The sequence below is a fragment of the Pungitius pungitius genome, chromosome 11, assembly GCF_949316345.1.
Source record: "Pungitius pungitius chromosome 11, fPunPun2.1, whole genome shotgun sequence".
NCBI lineage: Eukaryota > Metazoa > Chordata > Actinopteri > Perciformes > Gasterosteidae > Pungitius > Pungitius pungitius.
In genome coordinates this window covers 4,195,154-4,218,302 of record NC_084910.1, presented here as the reverse complement: position 1 = coordinate 4,218,302, position 23,149 = coordinate 4,195,154, and the positions used below count along the sequence as shown (strand labels likewise).

General features: G+C 42.7%; 1 protein-coding gene across 1 annotated transcript in view; it reads right to left on the bottom strand.

Annotated features, from left to right (window-relative positions):
• Positions 1–23,149, bottom strand: part of me1 (malic enzyme 1, NADP(+)-dependent, cytosolic) — a 55,083-nt gene that overhangs the window by 11,447 nt on the left and 20,487 nt on the right. The window contains exons 3-6 of the mRNA XM_037454514.2: positions 21,304–21,453; positions 7,217–7,292; positions 6,030–6,191; positions 1,201–1,304 (exon numbers count right to left, since the gene is read on the bottom strand). Coding sequence (XP_037310411.2) covers positions 1,201–1,304; positions 6,030–6,191; positions 7,217–7,292; positions 21,304–21,453 — 492 coding nt within the window. The remainder of the gene's footprint in view (positions 1–1,200; positions 1,305–6,029; positions 6,192–7,216; positions 7,293–21,303; positions 21,454–23,149) is intronic.

Genomic DNA, 23,149 nt, shown 5'->3' with positions numbered 1-23,149 from the left:
TATTTTCTTCACAAAAAATACAGACTTTAAACTTTTGCTGAGCCTTGTGTTGTGGGTGTTTCCGGGAGAAATGACATTAAGGGATCATAAGCTTTAGCCTGAAGAAAAGAGCATGAGTAAACACCTGATTATGCAACAGGAGCAGTCCCCTACTTTTATACGCTGTTTATTGATGATGAGTCAATCTAGGATTTCAGTTCACGTTTAGTTTGTTAGAAAACCAAATAGGAATATTACTTAAAAGAGTGCAGAGCTGTAATCATTTGTTCGATCTCTAAACCCATAATTACTCATTTTCCGCCAATCTGGCTCTTTTCGGGAAAAGGCTTCGCTGTAGTTGAGAAGCCACCCGGTTATTAGAGTCCTGGCTTCTTGTTACCAGCTGGAGGGGGCCCAGACGTCTTCTAGTGGACTTTAGTGTGTGCCCATATGTGTGTGTGTGTGTGTGTGTGTTTGGCTGTGACAGCTTCATGCCGACACATCTACGCAGAGATGCGCGGATGTGTCATGCATGCAAACCGCAAACTATACACACGTCTCATATGACTGCATACAAGCACCTCAGCAAAATAAAGATATGATGATTGAGTGAAATCCAAATGAATGACAGCACAAAGCATTTAACACTGCGAGTCAGACAAGACAAAGCTAACCCCTCAATGTGAGCTATCTACCCTCAGTACTCGGTTGAACATGTGGTGAGATGTTTCATGAGCTGCCACCACTGGAGTCCACTCAGAGATTCCTGAATGCTTTGCTTATTAGAATGATCATGCATTTCACTTCTAAATATGTTGTTCCCAACAAGTAGAAACCACTGAAAAAGTTTGTGTGGACTGATAAGCACAAGCAATCATCTTCATCATCAAAATATGTTACGTTCCGCCGGTAAAAGTCAAAACCATTCAAGGGTCGAGCTCAACTGTTATCTTTGGTTAGCTGTGCTGAAGAAGATGGAGCCACTGAAAGTGAAAGCACTGATGGTGACCACCTGATCGCTTTTCAATAAGCTCATTCTGCCTTTTAGCCAGTATGCAAGGTTTTGTATTGCCGTTGCTAAGTAACAAAAACCCAGTTCAAAGAATGTAAAAACCAAATCATGTGCGAATGAATACCAGAAGCTCTTTCTACGTCACAGTGCGTGCACAGTGCAGAGCTGCTGGACATCTCTCCTTCTGCATGAGGCCAACACCATCATACCTGTCTGAGACAGCCGTCATGAATTCATCCAGAAGGTCATCGTAGGCCTGTCCTCGCACCCTCTTATGTCTCAGCCCAATGTAGAGAGGGTCCTTCAGCAGCACCTGCAAAAGCCCATAGAGGTAGAGGAACGCATGGGAGGTGAGAGGAGACCATGTGAAAATAAAGGGAAGACTTTTTAATGTTCTCAACTTAATACGTTTGTCTCTAAAGTTGCACTAGGTAAAACGTATGCCAGTAGGAAGCTCCACATGTAGCTGCTAGCCTCCAGCAGAGATTAGGAGGCTGTTTGAAAACTAACTTTTTTCTAATTCCACACATTTTCAGATAGTCCAAAACCTTGAAAAATGCTTTTGATCTGTAAAATCCACACAGTTCCCCTTTCTTTGACTCCAAGCAAGTCTGTAATGTGATAGGGGTAAATTATGAAGTAGGCCCACTCCTTTATTAAACCGTAATGCATTGCATTACACATTGCATTGCATTGCATTGGTTTGCTCCTATTTCCACTAGAGTTAGAACCAAAATGCAGAATTTTCTTCAGCAAAGTAAATCATTACAAAATTAAAATCCTGTAAAAAACTAATTGACTGAGTGCCGGATATCCATAAAGTTGGGAGGCTTTTAAAAACACCTATAAAATACCTGAGAATACAGAAGTGAAAACATTCCCTTACTGCCAAGTGTTTACCAAGTCCCAAACACGGAGGATCCTACACTTCCAAAAAGGCTAATTCATGGTGCCGTGTAAATGTCCACCGGCCTTTCAAACATGATGGCTGAAGCTTGTAACAGAAGCTTTGCATTAAAGACGTTCAATGTCCAAGGCCCTGTAATTCTAGTGATGCAGTTTGTATTTATTTACACCGTATTCTCTCTTTAATTTCAGCATTTTAGCATGCTAATACCATACATTTAAACTGATGGGCATGCCATTATTTTTCACAGGTGAAAAGATAAAATATTCTTAATATATACAGTTTGTTTCTGCAATCTTTGAGCAAGCCATCTGTCATCTGCTATAATGCACTGAATGTGGATGAATAGTACAAACTATTAATTTACATCACTGTAATCAGTATCTGTGTGGAAATATTTTCAGCTAGAGGATACGCCAGAAGAATGCTAAAGCAAGTAGGCTTCATCCTCTGGGGACCATGAATTACTGTGCATGGCATTACATGTCATTTCATGGAAATGGTTTATCCGAACAGCCAGTTCAGCCTGCATCAGAGTGGTCCCATCCAGAGATTTCACTATCCATTTAGAGAGAAAGATAAGCAAAATGTTTCAGCCATCCCATTTTGAAATACGTAATTTAAAATGACTCCACTGCCAAGAGAGAACACTTTGAATAATTAATGTGTGTTAAATTAGTTGCTGGAGAAATAAAAACGATTGAAAATGTGTAACATTGGAGCAAGGAGAGGGAGCCCTGACATTGGCATCTTATTTTTTGACAGATAAAAAGAAAACGGCAGGAACGTTTTAATTTAAGAGCAGAGTGGGACAGGAAGCCGTGTGCGAGAGCCACAAAATGACACAGTCAATAAAAGAGAGAGAGAGAGAGAGAACGATGAACGAATTGGAATTAAATGTCACCTGTCAAAGCGGTGACAGATTGCTTGCAGACTTTGCTCGGCGGTATCGGCACACAGTCCATCAGATGTTGGACAGGCTGCACCCGCCTGACACAACATGGCTGTGTCCGAACATACGCCGCGCCGACACATCGCGGAGGATAGACTCATAGCTTCAATCTGCCAAAAGCTTTTTTTTTGGGCGCCAGCAGCCAGGGAATCGATCCAGAGCGCCGTCGAGCCTCGTTGGGACAGGCAAACGTTACTTGTGGAGATGGATAATTAGAGGGAGCCACGGAGACCAGCGCGACAGCCGCCTTTCCAGGGCAGGGTTCGGAGATGCCACGTTCCAAGAACGGGTCAAAAAGGTTTATGTAAAGGGCAAGATTTATGTGACGGCAACAACCTGTTTTCCGGACAAGTCTATAATGGACAGTAACAGACTGAGTTGGCCGAATTCCGAAATCCCTTTCATGGGATCCCGCTGAGAGCAGGGTTCATAAGGGAGGGCGCTTCAAGATGATGCAAGAGCATGCAAGGAGAGACTCATAAATGACCATCTCTCCTTGAGTGCATCATGGGGGAAGTTTAGGATTGGTTATTGCCATGCGGTTAATGGAGCGAGACTGTATTTAAAAAGGTAAAATAGAGGAATCACGTTTAACGTTCAAGTGTGCCGACTTTATTTTACTTTGTTTTACTGTTGATTAGATAAACTGTCCTTTGTGTCGGAGGGATCAGTCCCCATGTGTGGCTTTACAGTTCAGGCCATGCTTGACACACAGAAGCTCCACTGTCACTTTCACTTGCAAAATGTTTCCAAACTGATGACTACTGGACTTTTAATCAGGGAGCATAAGTAGTTAGACAAGCAATGTTTGAAATTGGATTTGTTTTACAAAAGTGAAAGCCGACCAGGGACTCTAATTTCGGCATAAGAATATGTGTGTGTGTGTGTGTGTATGTTGCAGTTACACCAAGAGACCTCAGGCACTGATAAAGTCCAGGCAGATAAATGGGTGATGCAGTAAAAACTGGACTCATTCCTGTCCGTACTCTACGTAAGACGGTGAGTAGATCTGTCCAAGTTCTCTCTCTCTCTCTCTCTCCTCAGAGACAAATACAATCCCATAATAACAGTCATTTTAATAATTTGCTGGAGCTACCACTACCTCATAGTCCCCGCAGACACAACATTTATCCCATTACAACTCATTTAGCCTGTCATCTCTTAAGAATAAGAGAAAAATGGAAAAGTCGTCTGTGGTCGGGCAAACAACATCTACATCTCTTTTATAGGTATTTCTGCATACGCCTACAATGTGTGTTTGTTTATGTGCTTAGAGACGAGGTTTCTCATTTACAGTATACTTTGTACCGTTGTGCTGATGGATCACTAGTTAATGCTAAATAATACATTTCTTTCCAAAAGGTGGAATGAAAAAAAGTATTATTTTTTAAAAGATATAACAAAATGAATTTGCTACATTGCTTATTAGACTTCTTTTGATATCGGTCCAAGAGGCCTTTAAAAAACTCCAAACCCAATATTAGATATTTTCTCATCATTTACGTATCAGCTAGCCTGATTTTCAGCTGAAATGTATTTCACATAACCTTCAACACTAAACAAAACCAGGTGAGGCTAAAAAGGCTAAACAGTTTTTTTAAATTGTAATTCTTCTCATAACTTTGGGGTTGCATTTATTTCTTTATGTTTCTCGCCCACCTTCGGTCCTGCTTCTAACGAGCGTAAGGAATAGCTACTTGTCTGCGTGTTGCAGGGCTCCAGCCAGCGCTTCACAAAATAGTTTACAATATGTTCATTAGTGACCTCATTGACTTTTGATATATTGGATCAAACCAAGCTGGCTGTTTACACTACATCGTTAGCTGCACGGCTCATGCTACACACTTATTTCTGTGGTTATATTGCAAATCAAGAAGCGTTCTCCTATTCTTTCTCTTTTTTGGGGCAAACCGATCTTGAATACACTTTATGCGAATAACAATTGAAGTTCAGTTTCATTTGCCGACTCATCCGTCCTCAGCAATGTCTCTCATCCTTAATCCATTCGGGACATTGGCTTGGATCGAGGGGGACGGAGCGATCCGAGGCGGCCCCGCCTTTGGCCCGAGGGTTGTGTATATTTAGAAGTTTCACACGGACTATTCATAGTCTGTCTAAGGCTGCAGGAGCACATGCTGCCCTGCCCAGAGTTTTAATCATGTGTTAAGAGACAGTGGTGACCCTAGGTGGGTAACTCTGAGGGAAGAGGTGTTTTCCCATCTGGCATCCATCGATGGAGCCGCTTACCTCACTTTATATTAAAGGTTTTTCCAGCGTGTTGAATGTGAGATTAGTTTGTTTTTCTTGGCAGGTTTCTAAGGCCAACGGGGCTACGGAGGATAAGGAACATTTCCCTTCTGGCATCAACCATAATGTACTCATAAATAATATTTTAAATTTAAGAGTCAGGGCCAATGAGAATAAAGGACAAAGCACATTTGATCTTTACTTTTTAGGCTTTAGTGACCTAATTTCTCTACATGGATGATTAGAGTTACATCTAATTTGAATGATTGTAAACCAGCCCTTGCTGCGCTGAAGCCTTTATTACTGGCCTCTGTGTGGGAGGTAAACCATTTTCCTGGCGCAGTCTTATGTTCACGTTTTATATAAATAAAATAAAGCTTATAACAGATGTGGTAGTCAGTAAAGGTTTCCAAAAAAGTTGCAACACCCCACTAAAAATAGTTAGAGGTGGTAGTCCCACACCCCAAATCTACTTTAGGTGAGTTTGACGTTTAGGGAAGTGAACTTGTGCACTTGTCAGGGTTTAGAGGAGAAGGTTGTCACCAATCTCTTGTTTGTACAGTACATATGATGCTAGGAGGAGCTGGGTAGCTTAGCTTAGCATAAAGAATAGAAACTCTCATGTGAAGACACAATCTGCCTGCCAGCACATTCAAAGCTCACTTATTGATCTTATGTTCATCTAATGCTTGTTTAATCCGTACTTTGCCAATTAGCCAATGTTGTAAGGCCAATGTGCTAAAGTAACATTATGAACATGGTATGCATTAAACCTGCTCAATATCAGCACATCAACTGCAGCCTCACCGAGCAGCGAGCATGGCCCTAGACTTATTTATTCCAAACAGAATGAAAACACAGGTAGATGCATTGAAAAATGTACTTATGTAATGTACGGTGCACATTGTAAAGTACAGAAGTCAGTCTCTCACCTCATTGTCTGTGCCCACATCCAGCATGACAGGCAGGCACTGGTGGGGTGGCACCCCTCCACAGGCTGTGTAGAGCGCCAGCTTGCCCACAGGGATGCCCATACCACAGCAGCCCAGGTCCCCCAGCCCCAGGATCCTCTCCCCGTCCGTCACGCACACCGCCTGCCAAACGACACAAATGGCAGGTTTTTAAAGGATCTTTGTCTAATGCTGCTCCATGCAGGGTGCTATTAAAACACAGTTGACCTCACATTTATACACTGTTTTATGAGAACATAAAAGAAGCAGTAGTTTCGCCTCCTTGCCTGATGAATCGTCCAGCAGCATGTTGTAACCCAGGCCCTGCTACAGGTCACCTTGCTGGCTTTCCACTCACTAGTCGCGTTAGCATAAATCAATACATTGTGTTACACATTATGTTTTCCATAAAGACTTAAAATCTAAAATGACAATAACGAATGCTATTACAGCCCCCCGCCCAATTACCACCGTTTAATGTGTGACTCAGCAGACTACCCCTGCTCCTGTGTGCCCGCGCTCTATGGAAATATTAAAAGTTGGCCATATCAGGTGGGTTTACGATAAGACCACCCTGACAATGAGAAAGCGCTGAGCTATATGCCCTGCTGTTGACAGCTTTGAACAGGTGGCTCAGCCGCAGGTTTATTTGACGTGCCAGGAATGTCCAATGGTTTGGTCATTCTCAATATGACTTGATTGTGACTTAGCAAATAGTTTCTTGATGCAGAGAGATGGTTAAAAGACAAATTACAGGCTTCTGGTAAATTGGCCAATAAAGCGAAAGGACCAATATCAAAATCACCAACAGACCCCCAGTGGGTCAATGAATTTACTGCATTTGTTGTTGTGCAGGCCGGTGTGAAAAAACATGACTGATGTGTGTCGGTTGTGTTTTGTGGCTTTTCCACTTGTGTATACCATGTTTTACTGTAATGTTATAACAGTAAAATCAAGCTGTATGCTAAATGCATGGGCAGGTAACGTACATATATGCTTTCATACATAGTTCCCAATTTCACACACACAAATATTGTTGGGCTCTGCTTTATCGATACAGTCCGACAGAACAAGACCTCTGTCCACTGGCTTTGTAATGTCGCAGCGCTGGAACAACGCGGACATGATTCATTAAGACTTCACGCGACTGTTTGAGTAGTGTAGATTACCCTGATGTCCTTCTCTGGCCAGTTCTGGAGCAGTGTAGAAATGTGGCCATGGTCATGTATAGTGATGAACAGCCCCCTGGAACAGAGAAAATCAGATGGAAGAACAGAGTGAATGAGACCACCGGTCTGGATCCCTCTTTCTCACGCCTCATGCTGAGTGACAGAATGTCACGAAACTGCAATACTGTGGTCAAGACACCAACTTTGCACTTTAAACTAACAACATTTCCAAGTTTTGAGGGGAAAGCTTTGAGCTGTGCTTAAGGGACTTAGAAGGTAGACGTTTTTTTTTCGGCCTCTCTTTCATCTGACCACAACTTTATTGAGTACCATTGGCACCTGGGACTTTAATGTTGAGCCCAAAGCTCAGGGCCTCTGCGTGGAGTTTACTTTGACCCTTCAGATTCCCCAGGTATGAATTTGTGTTAGTATCACCCCCACCCGCTAAACCCCCCCCCCCCCCCCCGCTCTCCTCCCTCTTTTGCCCCTTGGAATGAGCGTGCCTCTCTCCAGGATAATCCCCAGATGAAGAGATAATCTGAATGCGTGGGGTCCAGCTGCGGGGTCTTTCTTACCCAACACCCCCGTCTGGTTATAGGATTGAGGGGGCAACGCCTCACTATGCTCATAAAGTGAAGACCCATCACAGGCCAATGCTTGCAGAAGAAGACAGTGGAGACATGTTAGACTCAAAACGGCATGACACATTGCTTCTCACATAAGAACCGGAAGGGGGGACAGCACGTTTTCACTTAGTTACCGTGATGGTTAAAAAACAGTCTGCACCCACACAGGCAGCTTTGTGAGGCCGGAGACAGATGGGGTTTTGGGCTAAATAGTGTTGTTATGCAAGTCTTTTTTTTTTCCAGGATACTATAATTGGCTGATTAAACAGCATTAAACACAAAGTCAAATTTTATTTATTCTGTCGTTAACCAAAGCGTTGGTCGAAGTCCATTCTGACCTGAGGTGAGGGCCAGAGCAAATGTTGGGGGATTCACAAATTCTGTGACAATACATCCAAGTTTGGGATTTTTCCGTAAACATCTCAAATTTCAAGCCTCGTGGTGGAGCCATATGGGATCAACTAAGTCAAAATGCCTCGTCGTCGAGTTACCATGAATGTCTGCAAGAAATGTCATGCTGGTCCATTAAACAGCCTGTTGAGACATTTCAGTCTGGACTAAAGTGTTTGACTAACCGACTGAGTGACTTCGACATCCCTGGAGCCAAGATCATCAATCAGCCGGAAATCCAAGCGTAGTCGATACAATAGTATAATAATATATATATTTTAGTATTAACTTCATGAACTGAGACAACTGAATGTTCAACCTATTTTTCCATACATAATTTACATGTTTATTTACCATACAAACACCTGTAATCGTTGGTTTAGGTCATTCTGACCCAATTCTAAAACAAAACAGGGCAACGATTGTATCATACACCATGCCAAAACTAAAACTTCTTAATAATTAATTGATCTTTTTAATATAAGCAACTTCCCCAATGCCAGGATTTGTTAAAACTAAATATCTTTGGGACTTAAACCTGCTGGTCTAACAAAAACAGATCAGATCACCTCGGCCTTTAGAAAGGACATCCTCTTACATTTGATTATTGGTCGGAGTGCTGCATGGAACACAAAGGAGACACAACTGAGGCTCACTGGCTACATGGTCCTCCCTCTGCAAAGAACTCTTGAGGTCCCATAAAAGTCACAGAAATCAACACGTTTCTGGAAATACCACGAAGCGCATACTGCATACTGCTGCTGCAGGTGTGTATATGTGCAGAGAGGACAATGCACATGCACTGCATGTGTGCGAAGCCTGCTATGTGTGTCTACCTGAGGCCAGTGGCGGTCATGCCTTTGCAGCAGTCCAAACACACACACACACACACACACACACAACCCAGAGCAGGAACAAGCTAATCTATACATGGTATGGTACTTTTTTGGTGAAAAACCTGACTAAATTTGACTCAGCCGATGAGTTGAAATTCTCTAATTTCCACGTAGCCCTCTGGTTTTGGAATAAATACAGTACCAGTCAAAAGTTGGGGCACATTTTCTCATTCGTTTCAATGAGTCCAAACCTTTGCCTGGTACTGTATTTCTCCTCATATTGATGCTTGTAGAGCTGACATTTGTGTGTGTAAGGCCACTGCTGCTGAAATACCACAACGAATAGCGGTCGCCTTATTTTCTAGATGAGGGGAGGTCCACAAAAGCATTGATCTCCCGTGTCTGTCTCTTCCACTAAGAGAGCGTGGCGAGAACAGAGAGGGAAAAGAAAACAACGTGATGGCCTGAAACAGCAGCTTCGCTGACCTGCAGGCCAACGCAAAACACACGCTGGGAGTGTGGAAAGGCTGCCGGGGGCCGGCGGGAGGACAAGCTGCTTTCCACACACCGTGACCCCCAAAACACACCCTGAGCCCATGGAGGAAGACGGCTTCCGGCCGTTGACCCGTGTGTCCACACTAAACACCGCCGGTCACCATTCTTCACCCCCAAAAGCATCAGGTTAATCTCCACGCCGCTGGACACCTTCGGATAGCGAAGCCACATGCGGTTCAACTGACACAGAGGACACGGATCATTGAGAAAAGACGGTGGAGAGGTCAAAGTCCCGTTTCTCAAACTGCGGGGCGAGACCCTCTAGTGGGTCGCGTGGGGAAATTTATAACTTTCCACATTACAAAAGTGCACTGCTGTTGCCTCTCTCTCTCTAAACGAATCACAGGTCCAAGCTCAACATTGAGCATGAATTGAGAGGCCGTATCAAGTCTGCAACCCTTTTGAGAAGATTTGTAGTCGAAAACAGGCTCATTGCAGCCACTGCTATTGATAAAACCAAACTTCTTTTTGCACAGATAGAACTTTATTTGTATTGGTGTAAGAACAATACAAATAGAAGAATTTATTTTTGTCTGAGTTGGTCTCATTGAAAATGATTGCAATGTATGTCCATTTAAAAAAAAAATAAAACATAGATGGAGGAGTCACAAGATGTTATTTCAATCAAAATCAACATGTAGAGTTTTGGTTGGGTGTGACGCATTCTTCAAAGTGGGTCGTGACAGAAACGCTTTGAGAAACTTATGATTTTCAAAATGTGTTGGAAAAGAGTCTAAATAGAACCGATGTTTGACTCTGGCCAGAGGTAATGTGACATTGAAAGTAAATATTAATTTTGACAGGTTAGGGTTTCTGCTTGACCTCACCCAGTAAAATCGTCCTTTCAGGATGTGATTAATGAACCAGGATTGTATCGAGATGGAACAATAACTACCTGAGACCCTTCACCACAGTTTATGTCCAGAAAATGCGCTGCAGCTTTGTAGCCAGCGCGACGTCAAATGGGTACATCATATAAGAAATCAAACTCCTGTGTTACCTTCTCATTCCCTCAGACCTCCGACAGAGTCCGAGAATCTGGACACAGCGCCTTACGTCATGTGACGCTGAGCACATGTAGAGATAGTGTGACACATTCAGCTGGTGTCACGCAGTGGTGCCAAACAGCAACAACCTGCAGCTTCCTGAGATCCTCAACAGAAAGAGAACTTGTTCTGCGAACTCAAACTGAAAAAGCAACGACCTGTAACTTCTAGCACAGGGTGGAACTTATGGTATATTAAAGTGTACGGTGTGTTGGCTGGAAAAAGAAACACGTCTATACGGCGGGAGAAGTCCCTCGTGGAGATACATGGCCTTTCAAAACCAGTTCAAACAGAAGCATCGCTCCAAAGTGAACACACAGGATCCCTCTGCCAGACCAAACGCTGGGAGAAATCCTGTTAAGAAGGCTGGGAATTTCAAACAAATTTCTTTGAAACAAAGCCATAAAAAACATTTAAAATAATAGGTAATAATTAAGCACTTGAGGTTCAACTCATGAGGTTAGAGCATGGACAGAAAATAGCAAAGTAAACACAATACCGTACACATTCTACTGTGTATTTACATAAACCCAAGTTGACCAACTGAACTATGGCCAGTTGAAAGAAACTGAAAGTTTAAAAAAAATATAAAAACGTCTAGATTTTGATTTACTACTCGTTACGCTTCATGCGCTGGCCGTGCATCCCATCAATTGTAAAAAGAAATGAAAACACAGTGTGAAAGGCTAAAGTTCTTAGAGTCAAACATAAACATTACAACTGGCAGACACATCCAAAAGCTTAACATTCCTTACGGTGTGTCGCACCAGAACTTCATTTACTAAATGAACATCATGCTGTATTAAAGAAGACCTGAAACCATAAACAGAGGTAATCAAGTGAGACGCCTCCTGATGTCCAGTGGAAAGTTCATGGCACTCCTATATGTATTTTCACTTTTTGGACGCACGGGTTTCCTCCTCGGGTGAATGCATCACTACATGTTTTTAATCAAAAACATGACTTGATAATGGTGTAAATGATTTCTCAGTAAAGCATCAAACTAACCAACAGACTGGACATGTTATTAAAGTAATAAATTGCACAACAAAATGATATCATAACTTGTTCCTTGCTGTTGAATCGAGTGAGTGGTGTAAAACTAGCTTAATGTAGTTTGTTTCTACATTACTGAAGTGTTTTTTTATTTGCTTTCAGGGAGGCGAGGGTGTTTAGGTAAAATAAACATCATCTTCTGTTTGACGCCATGTTTTAATTTGTAAGGAATGTCAACAGTCCATTACAGTCCGACACACATCTGTCTGCCATCATATCAGGTGAGTGGCGTATCCTCTGAGGAGCAGCACAGCATCATATTAAACCACCCAGCACACTCACTCAGACATACATGCGCACTCAAAAGGAGACAAGAGTCATTTCTACGACTGGATGTGGTATCCGACCACATGCTGGAGAAAAGGACTGACAGCACAATACTTAAGCAGCGATGAGAGGGCCGGTTTCAACTTTCCTGCGTCCTTCCTTGAGTGTAATTTAATAAGTTAATGGCTATCCATGGAAAGGGAAAATTGTTTTTCCCTTTCAAGCATTGTTGTAAACAGAAATAATGAATCATCACTACAAAGTGAGATGTCTCTTCAGTTTGGACACAAACTGTAAGTTACCTCCACATATCCAGATAGATGCATGTTTATTTTACTTAGCGTTGAGGTTGTTCATACCGAGGATTTCCAAGCACGTTAAGTCGGTGAAACAGAAGGAGTGAAGCTGTGACACACTCCTGCTGGTCCATAACCATGTTCATGGTGCAGCCTGAGCCCGAGGTGAACGGAAAGGGCCATTTTAAAAATAACTCAATCCAATGGAAAAGATGATGTTCAAAGAGACTAAATATTCAACAGACCTCAGGGAAAAGGGGAAAAAAAAGAGCTCAAGTTAACACGAAAACAGAAACCTGTTCCTGTGTTTGTTTAATCTCTTGTTGGATGACCAAGGGAGATTTTTCTGCTGGGAGTTATTTAAGCAGCAATAGCGCAACTGTACCCAGTCATTTTCGTTCAACACACAGCTTTCATCACTTGGAAATGAAACGTGACGAGCGGGACGTCTCTTTTCAGGCCTTCACTTTCCTCTCTCCATCCAGCACGCCTCTCTGAAGACAATATATACTCTTCTTCTTCTTCTTCTTCTTCTTCCCTCGGCCTCTCACCCTACATGGCACGCTCTGACTCTGAGCCATGACATTAAGAGTATTCAATCACAATAAAGAAACAATTCCAGTCACTGGCCTCGGAAAACCATAACCACCCCCCCCCCCCCCCCCGCTTCATTCCACCGCGGCCCACTGAAATCAGGCCGGGCTTCCACAGAGCAACTAATCTTCCCTCCTTAAGCTTTTCCAGTCTTGGAGGAGGGGCGAAACTCTCAAAGAATTTGCGGCCAAAATGAACACAGTTTAGCCAATCTGATGGGCCTTTCATCGCGTCGGGCAACGCGCTGAGGCAAAACACAAGAAGGCCCCGGGATCTTTTACACAGGACAACCTGCGGGTGACGACAATGGCAGCCAGACAGCGCGAGGATGTGGGGCTTTCAAAACTCCGTCGTCTGCGTTGCCGTGCGGCGGAAGGAGAGACGAGGGCTGTGAAAATAAAGCTCCTGTTGCGCTCCACGAGGCGGCGAGAAACGGCAGAAAGCCGTTCCAGGCAAACGGCCCTGCTAAAGGCATCAGAGGCCCCCGGACCTGATGAACCCAGATGGCTATTAGTTCCAGTTCGCCTGCAACCAGGTTTTCCAATGGCAATGAGCTTGTGTGTGGGTTGCAAAGGCACATTCAAAAGCAATTGGGTTTTGCTTGTGCCAAAAAACCGTAGATGCTGCCTTGTGTTAGCAACAATGCTCAGGACAGATTGCATAATGCATATGCAAGACTACCTTATGAAGCCTAAGTGAATAACAGACGATCGGAGGCTCAAAGAGAACTGTATGGATGAAAATAATATACGGCTCATTGATTTCTCGTTTATGCTCACAGAAAAATGTGTATTAAATTCCAGGCACGTCTGGGTTGGTGGCAGGCGAGCCGCTGGTGTCCACTGAAGAACAGATGGAGAAAAGCTTTAAGCGTTTCCAATTCTTCAGCTTTGAGAGCAAGATTCACCTACAATATAAGTGAGAGGCTATAACCCTCAAATTTTACAATGCAATATCAATACAACTGTACTTTACTGTCCAATTTGGGCTCTCATGACCTTTGTTGCAAGATGATCCAAACGGTCTTCACATTTCTAATAATATTTTGTCATTTTATTACTATATAACGAGGAGTAATATTTTGTCTTTTAGAACAGGCATACGATGCATGTGGTAGTTGGTTAGATTAAGGATAAAAAAAAAAGGATCAAATTTTGAGTTTCTACCAAAGATCTGCACAAAAAAACCCCCATCATTCTAACAGTGGTATAAGGCCAACACCGTATCTGACACTGATATCTCATAAGAGAGACGCTTCTTTTTGGAAAAACATCCCACTATAGTTAATAGATGTGGTAAGAAAGCTCTGAAAGTTGTCTTTTTGTTTTGTTTTGACAGCTATATCTGCTCTCAGCTCATTTTTGACTGTAAACAGTCATTCATTTGGCCCGAATGTATAAACTGAAAACTTGAAGATATCCATCCGCACTCAAGGGAGCTGTGGAATTTACTTTACTGTGAGCAATATATTTTCTTATTTAGGGCAAAAGAAACCGTTTTTACCATTAAAACCAATAACACCATACACAAAATATATATTTTTTTATTTTTCCATTTTAAATCAGTCTGTTCTTTAACATTTATCTGATGCATTGAACTCCTTTTTTTTCGTAGTATTAGAATATAATATTGGTATTAACCGGTAATTCATTAAGATTTCTGTAGGCTTTGTAATTGTTGAAATACGCAATACATTAATTGCCCCGTGTATCACACTTGTTAAAGCTGTAACAGGTGAGGTACGGCTCTAGATGCAGTACCACAGACAGCAGTTGAAGTTCAACAGAGGATTGTATTATCTTCAATGCAAACCCACAGTTTGACTAAATACTGAAGGGTAGGTGAGTAGAAGTGAGCAGAAGCGAGTAGGGTAGACAGCGTGATTGACGGGCTGACGGGGTGAATGTGAGTAGCAGGTGCACAGAATGAACCAATTAGTTGGAGTGACAGGTGGAAATGACAGGGAAGGACTGACAAAAGCAAATCTATTGCATACTTCGATCAGTCTGCAGAATAACAATCGTTAGCTCATAAGAATGTTAAACATTCAAGCAATAAAAAAAATAACTTGATAACTTGGTCTGGCAGAAGCCTCTTTGAACCTAGCCAATGAATTGTAATAATATTAAACATATATTAATGTGAACAGTATTGACAGAACACCCTGAATTTGAAGTTGGATCTCTGAAACCATCCTCCTGTTTGATGGCATTCACATTTCCCCCCATGTATGATGCACTGTCCACACTCATTGAAAATCTCATATCTATCTGGAATGCTAAGAGTTTTTCTCTTAATTCCACAGAGAGTTTAGGGATGTTATTGATATTAATGATGGTCTCCCTCCGAGACGGTTGGTTTTAGTTGTGTTGTAGACCGACTCTCTCTGACCTTTGACCTACAGGAATGGGATCTGACCCCAGGGTTTGAATCCCTTTGATCTGTTTTTGTTACGTGAGACTTGACCGCTCCCCTGGCATCCCGACCATTCGCTTTGATCTCTGTGTTACATCAGCGACAGCTAAATGTGGCCTCTGGGGCTTTTGCACATTAACATACTTCTCTTTATGAAAGACGGTATGATTAAAAATGATAAAATGATGGATTATGAGTGCAAAATAAATGAATATATTCATTTCAAGTGACTATACTTGTGTTACTATGAAATATTAATAACTGTGTAATCACATTTTAACGTAAAGGTAAGGAAAACCCATTCCTTCAACATTTTTTTTAAAACCAGGTTAGAAGAAAGGACTGGCCAGCGACAGGGAAGGTGGATTTATTGAAAGAAAATAACGAAATGAATGAATGAATAAATACATCAAGACATGATGAGATTGATGTATGATGAATGACATGGCTGGAAATATCCAGCTACAGCAAATCTGTCTGCACGTGTTCGAAGATCTCCCCTCTCACAGTGTGTGTGACTCTCCATTTACCCTGCATGATTACAGATTCCCATGAGACGCGTGCGCTGCGTTACTTGGCCCGTACCCTTTCTGGCCGTAGGAATGACGGCAGCAGCGTGCAGAGACTCTGCTAGAAAGCTGGAAACCCTCCTACACAAGCGCATGCCCTTGGCACCCGAGCAACAGGCCCACATTGCAGCCCTGACAGGTGTGATAAAGACTTGATGTAGTATTTTGATTTTAACTCTTTTTGAGCGTTTATAAAGGGTCCCGGGAGAAGCGGCTGTGAAGAAAAAAATAACATTGTTTAAAAGCTACAGAGCTTGTGTGTACAAAGTGGTGGAAGTGGCCAACGCTTTCAAACATCACAGTTCATCACGGATATTCCACGAGGCGTCGTATTTAACTCAACAACTTCTTCACACTTCTGAGTGTTATGGTTCTGCCACAAGGCAGGAAGAAAATGGTATATATTCACACCAGCTTATTTCATTACTCGCCACGTTGCTTTGGCAATTGTTCCACTTCATGTCCTCGTGTAACCCTTTGGTCAATCCACACGCGTTTCTTCTCACTTATTCTAAATTCGCACTACATCGATTACAGAGGATCCAAGCTTGCTGCCAACTTTTGGGACGTGTGGTGGCTGGTGAAAATAGTATTACTGCACACCAAAATGTGACCGGTGGTTGATGGTGAGGGGACGGCAGCCAAACACAACTGTGCTCTTTAATTTTGACGTTGGTCGAGGAATTTTATGATTATTTCAACAGGCTTTATCTTATTTTTCCGATATGTGTGTTGCAGTCGGCCAGCAACCTCTAGACCCGAAAAGTGAAACCAATGCTGAAGTAAATTAAACTTTCTTTCTATTATTCTATTATTATTGTGAAAATGACATATTGGTCAGTCACTTGACTAACTTGGCATTTGACAAACTGTGAGTCACAATTTATTCCTTCAGTTTTGTGTTTATGGTCTCAGTTGCTAGTTTCAAGTCTTTCAACATAACGCAAGGTTCATTTAGTAAATGATGGTCCCATCGGGAGTAAAATAGCAAGCCACGGCTTGTATTAGGGCGTAGTTGCATGGTGATTGACATATGGCCACTGCTGCGTCGTCTGGTCAGGGGGTTTGACCCGTTGAGTGTGTTTTCATTTCGTGAAGGTCTGGTCGTCTTGTCTACTTGGATAAAGAAAAACAGGTTCCAAACCCACCCAGCTTGCTCTCCACCATACCAAGTTACGGAGAGTTGTTGCTTTAGAGTTTTAATTGATAGCGTCTGCTAATGCAGGTTACAGACAATTGAGCAAGAGAGTGACTCGTGTACACAGAGATACAAAACATTGTAGGTCGATTACTTTCCATGTCTGTATAAGTTCACTGCCCTGGGTTTTAACCAATCACATCGAGGTGTACTGCAGGGAAACTGTGCAGTCTACTGTGCCATAAAGTGTCTTTGCTTTCACTGGCTCTGAAATGTCCTCGGACTCGAGATAAGTGCAGGGTGGAATTAATCCCAAATGTTTGCCACGTCCCTCATGAGGTCAGTATAATTCCAGACCTTTTCTCTCCTCCCTACTTCTGTAATACTTATGCCGTTGAGCACGGACCGTTCTGAGGTTCTCTCATTGTAAACCATAGGGCGAAATTGCGGTGATGAATTACAGCAGCGGATTTCATGCAATCAGTCGTTAAGAGGAAAAAAATCCTCTCTGGAATCGTGTTATGTGGAATAGATAGTTGTTTCTTTGGTTTAGCAACCATCTGCGGATTAATGATCCAGAAGACAAGTTTATTTTCTACCTCACCCGGACGCTCATCAATCCAAAGAAAATAGTTTCTCTCACAGTGCAACCCTGTGTGTGGGCCGAACGGGATGAAATCACAGCTTCAAAACCCCCTAATCTGCAAAGCTGGAACACTTCATCATCTGGCATGTGCCACTTCAGAGGTGGCCCAGGAAGCTAGGGCTGATGCCTCTCATCAGGCCTCATCAAGCCTTTATAACCTTCTCCACTCACCCACAGTCGCCCTTGTGGGTGAGTGGAGAGCACGGCCAGAGGACTGGTGGTTTGATTCCAGGATGACCATGGAAACCAAGACGCTTGACCCCACCATTCTAAAAAGATATTGCACCATCCTGTAGCTGTAACTGCGGTTTGTGAATATGAATGATAGTTACTGATGGCCATGTGGCACTGGGTATGGTACCTGCTGTCATCAGTGTGTGCATGGATAAAGGATGTGGTTGGAAGATTGGAAATACAAATACGGTCTATTTACCATAAAAACACATTGCAGTACAGTTTAGTGGATAGTGAATGAAATAGCTCTTTAATTATGTCACACCTTATTACCCTCAAATACAGCCTGATTTATACAATAAAACTTTAAAGGTGTTCTCGTTTAGTGGACATTCTGGGAACGCTACAAATATTACTCATTGTGTCCACACAACATTTTTGTAGATATCTGAGCGGTTAAATTAGCCAGTAATTTGGAGGTTGTACTTTATGGCTCCCAGTTTAAAGAAAGAGCTTGCTATATACTACTTTATTTTTTTATCTAAAACAATGTATCTTTATGTTTAAAGTTATCTAATCCCATTCATTGTTAAATGGAGACTCTTTACTAGATAATATTAAGTGTATGATTGATCTCTAAGTGTAATAAGGCTAATATGGACTAGAAATGGCAGAAGATAAAGAGAGAGCAGCTGGTCTTCACCTTAAAGTTAAACGCATCTCTATTACTTAGCGAGTAGAGTAGGTGACCCTTAACCCCTTTAAGGAGGATTCCACTAATGGGCTACTGAACATCATCCATCTCCGTCAGTAAGATGGATTGGTTTGTGTCACCTTAAACAAGCGAGTGTTTCTTTAAAAAAAGGACTTAGACAAAAAGGATTTAGACTCTTGGCAGCAGTGCACCACATAGGCCACAGGGACACTAGACATGTCTCATGCAATACCTATCACAACTGACACTTTCAGCTGTCAAACTGAGTACACAACCCACAATTTATGGGGAAAACAGGAAAAAAAAATGTGTGGGGAAGACTAAGCTAAACACTGCTTGTGCTTATGATCTTAAAAACCAATAAAAGTAAGGATGTCTGCTAATCACATGATGATGTGAATGTGTTCCTTTTTACAGGTCTGCTTCCTGCCTCTGTTCCATCCAAGATCAATGAATCAGCTCTGTTTTGACAGTGGGCTTGGGCTTGACCTTTGGCCTCCGCACAGAGCCCGGGAATTGCAGTGTTTAGTCTTGTAGAAGCCGATTAGCTGTCAGGCAAGACAAGGAGACACTGCTGCTTCCACACAGAAACTCTTTGTACCTGAAAGCCACTGAGTAGAGACCTAATCTGCTTCTATAGTGGTCTGACTGCAACACACACACACACACACACACACACACACACACATATTACTAAAGGATACTAGTGAGTAAAATTCCTTGAGCATTGTGCTTGATAGAAACGGAATAATATTTTATATTCACACACGCGGATTACAGACCGATTTGAAAGATCAGCCGGCAACTAGTTTGCAAAATGAAGCCAATGTGCAATGAAGTGCCTTAATCTTGCATTCTCCGTTCATGGATGTTAACATATTTGTCACCTGAACATGTTTTATTTAGCATTAGCTCCACCCTCTTGCATCCCTCCTGGTTGCCAAGCTAAAAACCAAGACGGAAACGGGCAAAAACCAAATGCGGCAAAGGGAAAATACTGAACCATTCAAAGAAAAGGCATCGTGATGATCAGCCAATAGTCAGTCGATTCGATACAGATGGTGTCTGTGATGTGCCGGTAGATGCAAAGTAAGGGGAGCTAGTAAATTGTGGAATAATCCTCTGGGGAACCATCAATTTTGGAAATTCTTTGGATATTACATTACCTGTCAAACACGGTTGGCTGTGCCCCCGGTGTATTCTGCTAAGTGCCCCCCTGCTGCACGTTTCCTAGAGGAGCTTCCAACCCGTGGGCCTCTGGCAGCAGGCCCTGGCTCACTGCGCTGGGATTTTTGAGGCAGTGTATAAAATGATGCCTCCAGTCAGCTCAGTGTGAGAGGAAGGGGAGCATGCTAGGAATATTTCCCAAATAGTTCTGCAGTGTTGGGGAAACAGGTAGCTGGTGGACACCCATTGTGGGCATTTGCCAAGTCAAACAGATTGAGGCCCAGAACAAACAAAAACTAGAGATCGATTAGGAGCTGCTAAGGGAGTGTTGCTGTCAGATAGCGAAAGACGTGAACTCGGTGAACCTATTCATAAGAAAACAGACGCCAGCGGGAAGGTGCGTGCGTGAGACAGACGGTGGAAGTGTGTTTACAGTAGAAGAGGGGAGCAACCCAATGAAAGCTTGTCTACTGAGAGCAGAGCCAGATCAACTCAAGGTGAGCCCAGAAACAGATTTCTACAGCTTACAGCGGTCTGACCAAACTGCAGCTGAAAGGCCGACCGTACCCTGCAAATGTGGTTCACGTTTGAGAACTTCATAGGCCGTTTCCAACTTAGCGTACATACGCTTTAAGAGGCCTTGACCTTCTAGTTTCAATGCAACGCATCGAATCTTTTGACCATTTGCTGTAGCTTCAGTAAATATGCTTGTAATCTTTTAAGTTGCCATTTGATAGAGCCTTCTGCAAAATAATGCCCCACAAGGTTTATATTATATAACTCCTGTCTGGTTAACTGTCCATATGTTCCTTTTATAACTAAATCTGACACCCGATTTAGCAGGTGATTAAAGGTAGCTCAGTCATTTCCGTATTAAAAACGTTTTTACTTTTTTAAAACTGCTTTTAGTCCGGCCCCAATAGTCTGTATGTTGAGGTTTTGTGTAGCTATTGAACACAACCAACCACTATTTCTTGCAGATCTGTGTTCTATGCAGTTGGCATTGCTGTATTGTGAGATTTAATGAATACAAGCCAGAAATGGTCAACCACCTACCGGTTGTGGCCGGTTAAAGTGTTGAGTTAGTAGAAGGCAGGCCGTCAACGGCAGTAAAAAACAGCCAATAAAAGCTGATTAGAGAAAGTGTGTGTGTGTGTGTGTAAGTCCCCAAAAACACGAGAGGTGCATGCAGCCATAAGGGGGACTCGCAGAATATCATGCAGCTTGCTGCAGCATTGGCCAGCGACAGTAATGGAGGCTTGGTCTGTTGCCCGCCTTTAACTCACATTCCTTATCTCCAAACATTCAGATTGCAACAAGTGAGACGTGATTGGTGAAAAGTCAGAAGCAATAAAACGTTGAAACCGCACAGCCAGCAGAATAGGACAACGCTGGCTGATACCAAGTGTCACAACGCAAAAAAGCACCCACATCTTAAAACACTTAATAACGAATTAGTTGAAGACTGACGTGTTTGGAAAAAGAAAAATGGAAAACAGGCTCACCAGCCTTCTTTTTTACATTTTAAGCGTTACAAGAGAATGTGTTCTGCGCCGCAACTGTCCCCTTATAAGACAATGTTGTGAGTGTGTCGTACCTTGGTCTTCTGAATATCAGCCCATATTTCTGGCAGGCCAGGCCCACAGTGGGGGTGTAAATGATGGGCATGAACCTCTCGATGTCCGACAATAGCACCCGGTAAAACAGCTTCTCGTTGCGGTCCTGAAGGCCCATCAGAAACACATATCTGGGAGTGACAAGGAGGAGAAAAGAGCCAGTTAGTCTTTAAGATCTTGAGGACTGAGGAGAGGTTTAGGAAAGTCAGAATGCTACATCTGTGCGTTGTGTGATGTCTACCAGGCAGGATATTAGAACAACAATTTTTGTCTGAGAAAAACACTGTGAAAACAGCAAAAATAGCAACATTGCAAAATAGCAAATAAAAGATAGGAAAGAAAGCTCTTCAGAAAGCTTACGCAGGCTCTGTGTTCTGTAGATTCCACAGGAACTGAGGGTTTGCATATAAAACCAATTAAGCGGAGCACGCAAGAACGGGCTCTACTAATCAAGAGAGGTTTCCATAAAGTCAGGAGCACAAGGTGCCTCTTGTTGAGGGGATAAAAAGCATGCACGCACTCCCTGCTATAGGTTAGGCCGCTGCAGCTGCAGCATACACGGAGGTGGCGGCCGCATTTGTTTTCATAACGGTGAACCGAATTAGCTTGTGCCACCAGCATTTCCTCACGTGACTTTCAGTCTGCAGTTGGATTTGTTTCCTGTTCTGAACGGTTTACGTTTAGTATCTTTTTCCAGAACTTTCAACCACATGTCAAACAACTGGGCGGAGGAGAAAATGCCAAACATCTTCTAAGAATTTCATATTTTTCCTTGTCTTACATTACATTCAACTCAATCCTTTGAGGCTTCCTTGGATTATTTTCTGATCTTATTTGGACGAAACAATGCAAGAAAATGAACTAAAACTATCAACAGACAGTGGAGAGGTTATAAGTCCAGACATCTGGTCGAAGACACCCTTGTATTGTGTCGCAGAGATATCTCCTGAAATGAGTGTGCTAACCATCTGGCCCCCGGCCTATTCTGTCTAACACCACCTGAGACGATAGTTAGTCACTTGAACATCTTAGAAGATGGAGGAGTTGAGCTGCTCAGAGAGCTTTTCCATCACGTTGAAAGTACAGCGTTTCTTGTGCATTTACATTTTGTTTTTGGCGGCGTTGGTTCCGTCGTATTGGCCTGTTGATGCCACACGGTCAGCAGCAGCCCACCATGACTTCTGCTGCTGGGGTTTGATGTGGATGCTGCAGGGGGTTTGTTTCCCTAAGACGTGCTCTCTCAACTCCCAGTCGGGTGCTCGCCCCTTGTTTCGAACATTTGGGATTCATGTCCTGTGGCCTATCAAATAATGCACAGGCCTTTCCACCTGTTTAGTGTCATAGTAGAAAAAGCTGGTAATTAGTATGTTTTTTTGTTAATTCACTGCCAACTTTAAATTGGGATAAAGACTCAGAGGTAGAGGTGAAAAGTGAATCTTTTGGTTTTGAGCATGTAGAATTGGTAATAGCACGTATATTTTAGACATTGTACCTTTAAGAAACAAAAGTCACAAAGTGTGATCTCATCTAGCTGACTCAACAAACACAACTATGATTAAATCCCCACACCAAACCCGAACATTCAACCTCAGTGTGCTATTGCTTGGTCTTATGCTGGCAGATCATTAAGGAAGATTTTTCTCCATACTTAACCGTAAAAGGCGTGCGCACCGCCCGCACCCAGCCCGCACCCAGCCAGGACATAATCTATCTTAATATATTTCAGAGTGATCAGTGGGCTCATTTTCTTTAAGCCCGTTCCCGCCTTCTAACACCTTTACTGGATACAAGCCTTCCCCCTCAGCTGAAGCGTTTCACATTCTCCAC